This window comes from Gambusia affinis, linkage group LG17, assembly GCF_019740435.1.
Source record: "Gambusia affinis linkage group LG17, SWU_Gaff_1.0, whole genome shotgun sequence".
Taxonomy (NCBI): domain Eukaryota; kingdom Metazoa; phylum Chordata; class Actinopteri; order Cyprinodontiformes; family Poeciliidae; genus Gambusia; species Gambusia affinis.
Genome location: NC_057884.1, coordinates 12,841,315 through 12,853,266, shown reverse-complemented (window position 1 = coordinate 12,853,266; position 11,952 = coordinate 12,841,315). Strand labels below are relative to the sequence as shown.

At 39.2% G+C, this 11,952-nt stretch overlaps 1 protein-coding gene across 1 annotated transcript; it reads left to right on the top strand.

Moving 5' to 3' along the window:
* The first annotated feature begins 915 nt into the window (after window positions 1-915).
* ddx54 (DEAD (Asp-Glu-Ala-Asp) box polypeptide 54) lies at window positions 916-10,481 on the top strand. Its single transcript, XM_044096244.1, has 20 exons — window positions 916-1,190; window positions 2,981-3,107; window positions 3,200-3,270; window positions 3,353-3,541; window positions 3,672-3,721; window positions 3,821-3,862; window positions 3,955-4,050; window positions 4,789-4,910; window positions 4,992-5,053; window positions 5,485-5,616; window positions 6,473-6,683; window positions 6,777-6,908; window positions 7,001-7,222; window positions 7,306-7,379; window positions 7,468-7,677; window positions 9,073-9,218; window positions 9,312-9,425; window positions 9,534-9,641; window positions 9,751-9,839; window positions 9,934-10,481. Exons 1-20 carry the CDS (start codon window positions 1,074-1,076, stop codon window positions 10,194-10,196), a joined length of 2,577 nt encoding a protein of 858 aa, XP_043952179.1. The 5' UTR covers window positions 916-1,073; the 3' UTR covers window positions 10,197-10,481.
* The last annotated feature ends 1,471 nt before the right edge of the window (window positions 10,482-11,952 follow it).

Sequence of the window (11,952 nt, the reverse complement as noted above, 5' to 3'; positions counted from 1 at the left end):
TTTTGCATCAACAGCAGCTCGATGGGGGATTATAAAATATTGTTTCATTCAAATGTTTGTATTTTTCTCACAGTATTTTGTAATATTAAAGTATAAGTATTATTTTGTATCAGGAAAGTTCTTAAGCTCAGAGACACTAATCTTGGTTTGAACAAGAAATCCTGCACATTTCTTTCTGTGCAGAAAATCTGTAACTTACTTAAAAGTGATCTGCACTAACTTTCTACAACTTTAAGTTTAAGATAGGATGCTAATAAATGTAGCCAACTCATCCAGTGTAATTGATGGAAAAGAAGCAACTGACTCCAAGCACTGAGGACTATCCATATAAGGAAGGGAAATCAGATTTCATGGCCATTACCTTATAAAGAAAAAAAGAAAAATGTGTTGCAGCCATCATCAGAAAGTTACCCAGAATGCTGAGGTGGAGGCGACATAATTCCCTTGATAGTGTCAAATACTTTAGTTTTTCTTGCTACAGAAATTGGATTACCAAAATTAGAGGACCTAACCCAACCTTTCACTGCCTCATAATAAGAGTAAAGAAGCAGGAAGTACCCACAATGGACAAACCTGTGGACTTCCACCATCATGTGCTTTTTGACAGGAACATTTAGGGCTTTGAATTTGACCATTTAACAAAGGTGAAGAAAAAAATAACAGCCATAACTAGTTTTGTAAAGAGTAAGGTTGAGAATGGCAAGGCAGTGTTCATTGAAAGACTTAACCCCTCATCACTAGCGCAATTTATAAAACTGAAAAGAGAAGGGAACTTAAAAATAACAGAATCACCAATAAAGCGCTTGCACTTATTACAAACTTGAAAAAACGTCTGTGACAAACAGAGACGGACTCTGAACAGCTTCCGCTAATTTGAACAGCGCTTAATCCTCCGTAGCAGTAGGTGGCGACGTCGAGCTTCAAGCGACGACAAAAGCAGAAGAAAGCTTTTACTTCCCCACGTGTTCAACGTATCTACTAGGAGTGACATAGTGTAGGGAGAAGAAATAGGCTGTTTTTTGTAATCTGATTATATATTTAAAACCAGACTGTAGAGACATCAAGGTGGCAAGATGGCTCAGAGAAAGAAGAAGCTGACGAAGAAAAAAAGACATACACCTAACAGGGATCAGGAGGTTGACTCTGATGGAGACTTTCAGCTGGTTGCTGAAATTAAAGACGATGATACTGTAAGTCACAAGAGTTTTGAACTACCTTTCCTAGAAAAATAATCAACATGTTTTCTACATCTAAATGTATTCATCGGTTCGCTAGTGGCAGCATGGGCGGATGTCTGTACAGATAGAGGCATATCTCAGTGGTAGAGCATTTGACTGTTGATTAAGAGGTCTCCGATTCAAATCTGTTTGCCCCCTTTGTATGGTTTTGGTTAATTTTACTACAAACAATTGATTATTATTATTAAATTACCACATGTAGGCTTGTTTGCCGTTTCAATGTCCAATTACGCCATTGTTGTCATCTGAAGCGATACCCGCGTTGACTAAACACAGTGACACATTGTTTTAGCCACTATAACCTCCTTGTAAACATTATACTCGATCGCCTGCAGAGAACGGTAAAGTACAAAACAGTTACTTGACATTACATTGACTCTTCATATTCACCAAAACATGGCAGGAAATACCCTTTTCCCTGAGAGTGACTAAAATAGTAGTGCTTGAATCCACAGTCTTACAAAAATATTCACACCCCTTAGACATTTTCCCACACTCCAGTCACAAGCTTCAAAGTATTTCATTGGGAAATACAAATGTGTTGTCAATTTGTATTCTGCCTCGGTTAGTCTATTCACATTGAATGTTAATTTTTTAGCACTTGCAGCTGACTTCCATGTCTCTACCAGTTTTGGACATTTAGAGACAGAAATGCTTGTCCATTCTTCTTTCATATTTCAGGGAAAGTGTAAGTGATTGTAAATTTATGTTTAAGGCTTCCCAACCATATCAAGATTTAGATCTGGGTCACTGTAGCGTATGAGTGTGTTTTGACCTAAACAGTCATTGGAGCATCAGTGTGTGCAGTACTGACAGTTACAAAGGACAGCTTGGACAAAATATTTAAAAGGATACACACTTTCAATTGATGGATTTGGCCAGTTAGATAGACTAGTTACCCTTAATGTCCATGTTTGTTTCACATCTTTAGTGGATGAGATGCAGAACTGCAGGGATAGAAGAAATGAAAGCTTCAGGAAAGTTTGGATTGATTGTAACTGAAGTGATCGTCACAATTTTCAGGATGATCCCTGCTGAAGAAATCCCCACAGCATGATGCTGCCACTACACATGGATGTTGTGTTCAGGGCTGTATGCAGTGCCAGTTCTCCTCCTTACATTGTGGGTTGTATACAGGCCAACATATGGTTAGATTAGGGCAGAATACGACTGCATGCTTCACGTTTTAGGTTTTTTATTTATGCAAAAATATTTATAAAACAAACAAAAAATACCAACCTTTTATTTCTTCACCTGTTACCTGGCCGCTACGGATGTCTTGTTTTTCTTGCAGTGAGCCTCAACGTAGCCAAACTCTGTCAAGTGCTTGATTTTTTAAAAATATCATAAATTTGATTCGTCGTGTTAATTTATTTTGAAGTTCTTCACCCCCGAGGTAATTTTCCACCGCAACACGTAAACTTTCCCATTCATTTTTAGAGGGTAACAGTTCCACACAACATCGCTTAGGATTTGTTGCCGCGTTCTTGCGCAGTGTGAAGGAAAGAGAAGATGAGCTGCACATGCAGGCTGCGAAGTGAGATTCAGTTTGTGTGATCTGCAACAAGAGACCGTGATCGGCTATCACCGATCATACACTTTTTCACGGAAATCGGTCGATAATGATAGGTGGCCGATTAAACGGCACACCTCTTGTCCCTACTATAACAACCACGCTGTGCCTTGTAATAATACAGTGTTATCAACTAGTGATGGACATGTTGTTTTGCTGATGCTAACAGCCAGGGAGGAAACTGCCACACTTCCCTGCAGCATCAGATTGCACATCTGATGTGGAGCCCGACACCAGGGAACTCGTCCGAGCCCAAAACAAGAAGAAGAAGAAGTCTGGAGGCTTTCAGTCCATGGGTGAGTTATGACATGTTTTTTATGGACTTCTTAAATCTGATTTTTCTTGATCTACAGTCAGTAGAGTTTCATAACTTTATATGTAATTCCAGGTCTCAGCTTTCCTGTTTATAAGGGTGTCATGAAGAAGGGTTACAAAGTCCCTACTCCAATTCAGAGGAAGGTATGTCAGTCTAATCTTTGGATCATGTTGTGAAATAGTTGTGACATTCTTGGCGTTACATTTCTTCTCTTCCCCTCATCAGACCATTCCTGTGATTCTGGACGGGAAGGATGTGGTTGCCATGGCAAGGACAGGCAGCGGGAAGACGGCTGCTTTTCTGGTGCCCATGTTTGAGAAACTGAAGGCCCCTCAAGCCCAAACAGGAGCCCGAGCTCTCATCCTGACCCCCACCAGAGAATTGGCCCTCCAGACCATGAAGTTCACAAAAGAGGTCCGTTTGGCATGTATTCAGGTTTTCAAGATGGCTGCTGTGTTTTTATTCTTTTGGTTTGAAACATGTTAAATGTTAATAAATGTTGAGTAAAGTTTCTTCTGAGTTTGTTTTTTCTTTTGTTATTTAGCTGGGTAAATTCACACGCTTGAAGACTGCTTTAATTCTTGGTGGAGACAGGTTTGTAACTCCTCATTTGTATTATTTTTGTTGTTGTTGTTGTTGTTGTTTTGTTGTCTCTTTAAATGTGTGTTAACAGTAAATATCTCCCGTTTCCAGCATGGAGGATCAGTTCGCCGCGCTTCATGAAAACCCAGACATGTACGTTTTTCAATTTAGCATCATCTTTCAAATGGTTTTACCCATATGCATGTTAAGAAAGTAAAAATATGAGATCTGCCGTCTTCCTACAGAATTATTGGCACCCCTGGTCGTCTCATGCACGTCATCACAGACATGAACCTGAAGCTGCACGGTGTGGAGTATGTGGTGTTTGATGAGGCTGACAGGTAAATCACAGTTCCTTTCAAAGGTATTCACACACGAGTAGCTTTGTTTCACTTTATCATAGAACAAACACAACATTTTTACTTGTTTTTACTTGTAATTTTATGTGATAGCACAATAAGAAACAGCAATTATGAAATAAAACGTAGCTTTCCAAAAGGCATGTTTGAAAAGCCATGTTACAAAACACAACTTTTTTATTTATTTATATCTATTTTGATTTTATCAAATAAAAAAAGATATATTTTTTCTTTGATATTTGTTTCTACCAGGTTTGCAAATCTATAGACTGAACCTTTTGTCGTTACTTTGACTAGACCATTCTAGCACATGATCAAACATAGGGGTGTCCATTTATAGCCCGTGGAAGGACTTTGTACAAATTTAATACACAAGCTCCACTGGTTAATTCACATGAACGTAAAAAAACTTTAATGGTAAAATTTGTACTGATTCTAGTCCTTATATAAATTGATAAAACACATTAAAATCTTAACGAAAGTCAAGACAGATGATGAATGACATTTTAATTTAAAGTGAAGGATTGGTTAATGAAGATCAAGGCACCACCATTTTCTACAAAATTTCACCTTTGAAAAGGCATTTATTTCTAGCTAGTGCAAAAAAATTCACTCCTTAAATCCACTTCAAGTCAACTTGTGGGTCTTGAAGCTATGCATGAAATCTTTTGCAGTGAAAATATTTGACTTTTTTTGCCTTCCCCCGGTCCCTCCTCTCAGGCTGTTTGAAATGGGTTTTGCCGAGCAGCTTCAGGAGATCATCCGCAGGCTTCCAGACACCAGACAGACCCTCCTGTTCTCCGCCACTCTGCCCAAACTCTTGGTGGAGTTCGCCAGAGCCGGTGAGATCAGCCGTTTCGGTCTTTGGTGACTTGCCATCAAATGTTTAAACTGGTTTCCACTGAATCAACTTCTGTCTCCAGGGCTGACAGAGCCTGTGCTGATTCGCCTGGATGTCGATTCAAAACTCAGTGACCAGATTAAGGTAAGTTAGAGACTGAATATATGAACCGTTTTCTGCAGTAGTTTTTTTTTTTTCATCAGTGAATTTTTGTTTGGCTGTGTGGCAGAAATTTTTTTTCACAGATTAAGTTGATTTAAATCAGCAGAAGAAACTATTGTTTACAATCAAATAAATAATATTTCTATGCTTTTGTCTCATTATGACATTGATGTTTTAAAAGCTTGCGTTAGTTTGTCCCTTTGACATCATGCATCCACAATCCTAACGTGGATTCATGAACCTTCTCCCATTTTGTCGTCTGACATTGAAATAACTCAGTCTTTGTTTAGTTTCACCCAAATTTCTAAAGACGTCAGTGAAAGTGATTTTAATCACTCTGTCAAGTTTCATTCATTTCAGCGGAATGAATGTCCAGCTCTCCTCAAATGTTTTCTGATCATGTCGTCCATCAGCTGTCGTTCTTCCACCTGCGTGTGGACGACAAGCCGGCGCTGCTGCTGCACCTCCTGAGGAATGTGGCAAAGCCTCAGGAGCAGACGGTGGTCTTTGCTGCCACCAAGCATCATGTGGAGTACCTGAATGAGGTGAGATTCACCACCAGACCAACTCTGTGTTTGTTCTTTCATGAATTCATTCTATAGTGTTTGTTTTCCAGGCGTATCTCAGTTTCTGGCTTGCCTTTGATTGACATTTATATCTCTATCTGTTAAGACTTTTCTGATATTTTATAAAGCATCTTCGAATGTTTTAAATCAAACATGGCTTCTAAATTGTCTGGGAAAGTGTTGAACTTGACCTTTCCAGGGCTGGTTGAGTGTGGCAAAAGAACAAAAAAGTATTTGGAAAATGTTTGTATTTTCATCCTGGTATCAATCAATCCGTCTTTCTAGCCCTTTTCTACTTGCGTCCCTCGCTGCAAAAACAGAAAATCTTAAGTATTTTTGATCTAGCTAGTTTATAGCACAGCTATTGTGCACTTGAAATAAGACAAAACTAACTTAAAAGTAATTTTCCAGCCAGATACAAGAGCTTGTTTTAAGTTAATAATTCCTTAATATTGATGAAAAAGTCCTAGTTATAAGTGAAATATTCTGCCAGTGGGACGTGATATTTTTCCCAATGTCTTTTTTCTCTGGCAGATTATTTTACTCATAACTTGTCTTATTTCAAGTGTGTTACGGTATTTGCACTAGGAACTAAACCAAAAATGCTTTGTTAGATTTCACTTTCTTTTCATCTTTACTTTATTTTCCCCCCATCACTTCTTCTGTTCCTCAATTTTCCTCATACATCCTTCTATCTGTCCATCCCTTTTTCTTTTTCCATCCATCCAATGAAGAATTCCAAATTAAAAATGTGTAAGAACCCAGTTGAACGAGGAAAAAAAAAAAAATCTCTTTGAATACTGTAAAGTAAAAAGTGCTTCTTTGTGTCCTGCAGCTGTTGTCTTCAGAAGGCATCGAGTGCGCCTACATCTACAGCGCCCTCGACCAGACTGCCAGGAAGATCAACATCGGGAAGTTTGTGCACCGGAAAGCCATGGTGCTTATTGTCACTGATGTAGCAGCTCGTGGTATAGACATCCCTCTGCTGGACAATGTCATCAATTACAACTTTCCCTCCAAAGCAAAACTCTTCTTGCACAGAGTTGGTTGGTGCTTTATTCTTTGACCGCATATATTTCTTTTTCTCAATTATTATTGGAGCTCAGGAGACTGAAGTACCTCTTGTCTTATCCAATCAGGCCGTGTGGGACGTGCGGGACGCAGTGGTACAGCGTACAGCATGGTGTGTCCAGATGAAATGCCGTATGTCTATGATCTCCACTTGTTCCTTGGAAGGCCTGTTCAGTTTGCGACGGCTGACCACACACAAGGTAAACGTTGTCGACGGCATTTCGGGTTTTGTCGTGATTAAAAATTGTTTTGAAGTTTAATTTTTCTGTTTTTATTAATTTTTTTCCCCCAGACTCAGAAGGTGTGTTTGGAAGAGTCCCTCAGAGCATCTTGGATGATGAAGGCTCGCATCTGATCACGGCTCATGAAAACTCCCTGGACCTGCAGAACCTTCATCGTATCTCAGAGAACGCCTACAAGCAGTACCTGAAGTCCAGACCGAACCCGTCGACAGAGTCAATCAGACGGGTGAAGAGCACCGATGTGTCCAGCATGGCCGTACATCCGTTACTCGGTCAGTTTGAGGAAGGAGCTTTTTAAAAAATGGGCTCACATCACAGCGTGGCCGACGTTTCATTTAAAAAATTTGTTTTCTAGGTTCTGGTTTGGAGAAAAATGAGCTGGATCGCCTTCAGTTGGTTGACGCAATTAAGAGCTATAAGTCCAAATCAGTGAGTTCACGGATGGTCCCCCTTGAAGCTGGAGTTTGCTGTGGACCAGTGTCTTTAAATACTGTTTTATTTGTCCTTTTTCATTTAGACTATTTTTGAGATCAACTCTAACAGTAAGACGCCTGCAAGTGAGGTGATGCGGAAGAAACGGTCAAAGGACAAGCAGGTGGTGGACAAGTTCAACAAGCAGAGAGAGGACGTGGCGGCAGGAAGCAGGCTGCAGCAGTCTGCTGCCCCCAGGGCCACTGCTGGTGATAACGAGGGTCACAGAAAAGGAAACGAGGAAGAAGATCTGCAGGTAATCAATACAGATCAACTGACCCTTACTAACAAAGTAAACTTCGCGTTAAAAGTCAATTTAGCAACTAAATTAAGTATTTGTGAGGAAATTCTGGACTACAGTATCAGATCCTAAAGATATCTGTGTGTGTGTTTGAGAATAGCAAATGTGCCCGATTCCCTTTATTCATTGGTTTAAGCACGTACGTGTTTATAACTAATCAGAGACAGCCAGATCTGCCTCAGTTTAACCTGCTTTTGAAGAGCATGAAGACTTACAATCTAAATCAGGGTTACTTGCATAAAAATCTTAAAGGATAAAAAAAATAAGGTTTTCAATGAGTCAAAATAAACGGCTTGTGGACCCCGGGCCTCCTATTGAAGGTCACTTATCTAAATCATCACAAAGAAATAGTAAATATTAAACAAATCCTAATTTCACAACTCGGAAATCCAAGAATACTTATTGTTTTCAGTGGTAAAGGTCAAAAACCCCCCAGAAAAGCAAGATTTAAAAATGTGTCTGCTGTGGACTTGTTTTAATGCCAAAAATAGCAGGATTTGTGTAGCATTGTAAATATTTTATAAATCTCAATAAGTAGGGATTAATGTATAATTATTATGCTCAGATTATTATAATTATAATTTTGACCTAGGAAAATGTGACTTGGATCCATGGCAGAATAGGGAAATAGGCGAGAATTGCAACCTTTTCATAGTATTTTCCAATCCTAAGAATGTGATATAATGATTTGTGGTTCTTTGTTGAAAATTTCATTTTTTTGGATTTGGATTTTTTGTAAAGGGCATTTCACAAAATATGTTTATTTTTATCGTTAAGAAGCCAGACTCTGGGGAACTAATTTTATCTGGAGAAAAAAAAGCTCTGGAAGATCTGATGAGATAAGATTAGTGATTAGTGTCTTGAAAAGTCTCGAAAAGTTAGTGATTTGCTGGTATCATTTTCCAGGTCTGAATAAGTATGGAAAACAAAAAGCTGAGTATTGATAAATGCTCGAGTTTCCAGGCTTTATTCCACTTCATACATTTCCCCAAAAATGACTCTTTTCACATCAACTCACTCCAAAATGATGTAATTAGTCTAAGACTTGCCACATCATGAATTCATTTTGACATTTTAACCACTAATATTTTAGTTTTTGATTCCTGAATAGAAACCACTCAAAGCTAAAAGCACACAGGAATCGATATTTGGATTCAAGACCGCTGGAACTTCAGTTCAGTTTAAGTAGGTTAGGGAAATTGATAGGTCAGTAAAAAAATAGATAATCATGGGATGTTTATCACTTTGGGTTAGACATACTAAAAAAATTACAACTGGGATTTTATCTCAACTATCATAGCCAGCATTTTGTGGTAGATTTGTACATGCAATTCTCAATGTCTCCACCAGGGGGTGTTCTCAGAGGTGCTCGGAGTTAAGAGAAGGAACGTGCAGGAAGATGGAGAACGCCCAAAGAGCAAGAAAAGCAGAGCAACGGGCAAAGAGGAGGAGTATTTCATCCCTTACAGACCTAAAGACTTCAACTCTGAGAGAGGGTGAGGAGAGGACACAAGTTTTCTTTTTATTTATCTACATTTAAGGCAAAGTGTTTTGAATTTAAACTCGTGTTGTGATGTTCCTGTTACCAGATTAAGCCTTGGTGGAGAAGTCAGTCATTTTGAACAGCAGGCCTCCTCAGCTGTCCTCGACCTCATGGGAGACGAGGGCGACCAGTTAAACCAGCACAAAAAAATTATGAGATGGTGATTTAAACTCATCCACAGTCTAACATTAAACCTTAATGCCTCCTTTTGTAAATGTCTCATTTCAATATTTCACACTGTAATAAATTTTTTTTTTTTAACCCATAGGGACCGAAAGAGGAAGCGTTTTGTGAAAGAGTCAGGAAAGGAGGAGCAAAACAAGAAGATCAGAACCGAGAGCGGACAGATTGTGCACAACAAGAAACGAAAAAACTTGTATCCTTTTATCAAAGTTTCCATTAGTGAGCGTGTTGCTGTGTCTGTTCTGACCGTCCATCTTTTCAGCTGTATTATTGTGATGCTGTGTCACTTGACAACCTGTCAGCTACGAGGAATGGAAGAAGAAATATAAAGTCGAGGATGCGGGATCTGTTTCAGATGGAGAAACGGGTGGAAGGAAGAGATCTGCAGGAGGTATGACTCATCCTCCCTTCCTATTTGAAGTGATACCAATGTTATCTGACTGACGGTAGAAAGAAAAAGTTGCACTCTTTATCTTGTCTTGCAGGTCGTGGCCGGGGCCGGCGAGGAGCCAGCTCCCACAGCCCCGCGGCTCCCCAGGTGACGGCAGGGGGGCGAAGGATCCAATCTGAGCTGAGATCCAGCTCACAGATCCTGAAGCACCGCAAGCTGAAGCAGAAGCAGCAGTTCCTGCAGGGCGGCGGCATGAAGAGAATCCGCAGCAAGAACAAACAGTGGGTGGGAGAGATGAAGAAGTCGGGCTTCGGACGTGGAGGGCAGAAGAAGGGCAAGATGAGGAAGAGGCTGTGAGGGAGAGATGACTGCAGAGTGCTGATTGCACCACGAGGGGCTTAATGAGGAGTTCCATGAATCTCCATGTTTTTATAGTTGTCATGGTGAATTTTGTGACCCTGAGCTACAGGGCAATCTGGCGTGATGAAAACCTTGTGGACTGCGAAGGTTTATGCACCACCATACACACAGCTTCCTGACTCCAGAGAGGGATGATCCAATCAGATGGACTATATTCCTCTAAAACGTGGCTGAAACTGTATGTTTTGATTGTAATAGCTAAATACATTGAAAGAGACATTATCCTGTGTCTTGTCTTCATTAGAAATGTGTAAGAAGAGAGACATCTTGGTTTTCCTCTTGGATGTGTTGCGTCTCTAAAAGTCCATCTGGAATAAGCTAATGGAGATTTGAAAACAGGGCCCCTATGCAGACTTAAGTAAGGAATTTGATTTCATAATCTTTCTAGCCTGACAAATACAATGGCACTAAATCAAATCAAAATCAAATTTTGTATAGAACATTTCAGCAGCAAAGCATTTCAAAGTGCTTTACATCACATCAAACACAATGAAACACTAGTAAAATATATATACGTGTATATATATATATATATATATATATATATATATATATATATATATATATATATATATATATATATATATATATATATATATATATATATATATATATATATATATATATATATATATATATATAATGTGATTGTGTGTCTAAAACTGGGATGCACTTTCCTATGATTAGGGTTTTCTTTCTTACTGATAAATGTTCATGAGTCAATGCCTTTATAGCAAATAAACTGTATTTTGTATATAGATAAATAAAAACTTAACATCCTCATTTTGACTCTATGAAGGGGAAAACCTTAGTGCAAACTAATCCTCACTTGTTTACAACCAACAGAAGCAAACAGACCTCAAAATATCTGGGAGCAGCTCCAGCAGGGGTGAAGGACAGTATGTTGTCCAGATATAAGTTAATCCCCGTGCAGTGATAGCAGGACTCTGTAAGGCTTTACTTAATATCCTGCCTTCTGTGAAACCGCTGCCCCCTCCTCTGTTATGTACCTGATTATCCCGCTCCCTGTCCTGGGCACTCTCCAGTGCTTCGGGAGCCCTGCAGGCATCAGGAACGACAGCTTTATCTTCGCTTAGGGTTCCCAGGACTGACACAGCCTCCACTTGAGATATGACAAAGAGCCTGAGAATGAGAACACAGCTGCTTGCACAACGGCTGACCAGAGCGCCTTTGGCAGGTTGGAAAATGAGCTGTTGCACAATTTTTAAAATGTGCAGAAAAAAAAACCCAACCTAGAAGCAATCAATTAATTCTAGGTAACTGTAGAGAAATCTGTCTTTGGTGTTTTAGGTTTCACTTTCTGACAAGATTGCACTTCAGATGACTTATGCAACATTCTTACAGTTTTGAGTTTACTTACACTATGTCTATGATTCAACTCTGTAAAGTGACTGGATTAGCAAAAGTCCTGCAGGATAAAATGAGCGTGCAAACCGAAAGGTTTTATAGGTTCTGAATTATTCAGAAATGGCGCTGAAGAGCATTGGCTCATTTCCATAAAAACTGGCAAAAATAAAATAACTTTATAATATTTTACAATGTTAAATGAAACCTGCGTTCAATTTTTTTTTACAGAAACTGTTCCCAGTTAACCGTTTACATATATACAAACACAGTGCTGAGATTTTTCCCACAGTTATCACATTAATCTTAATCTATTATCAAAGCAATT

Coding starts and splice junctions, on each gene's coding strand:
- ddx54 (XM_044096244.1), top strand. CDS start 1,074: ATGGCTCAGAGAAAGAAGAAGCTGACGAAGAAAAAAAGACATACACCT. Junction 4,911..4,991: donor GGTGGAGTTCGCCAGAGCCG/GTGAGATCAGCC, acceptor TTCTGTCTCCAG/GGCTGACAGAGCCTGTGCTG. Junction 7,223..7,305: donor GGCCGTACATCCGTTACTCG/GTCAGTTTGAGG, acceptor TTTGTTTTCTAG/GTTCTGGTTTGGAGAAAAAT.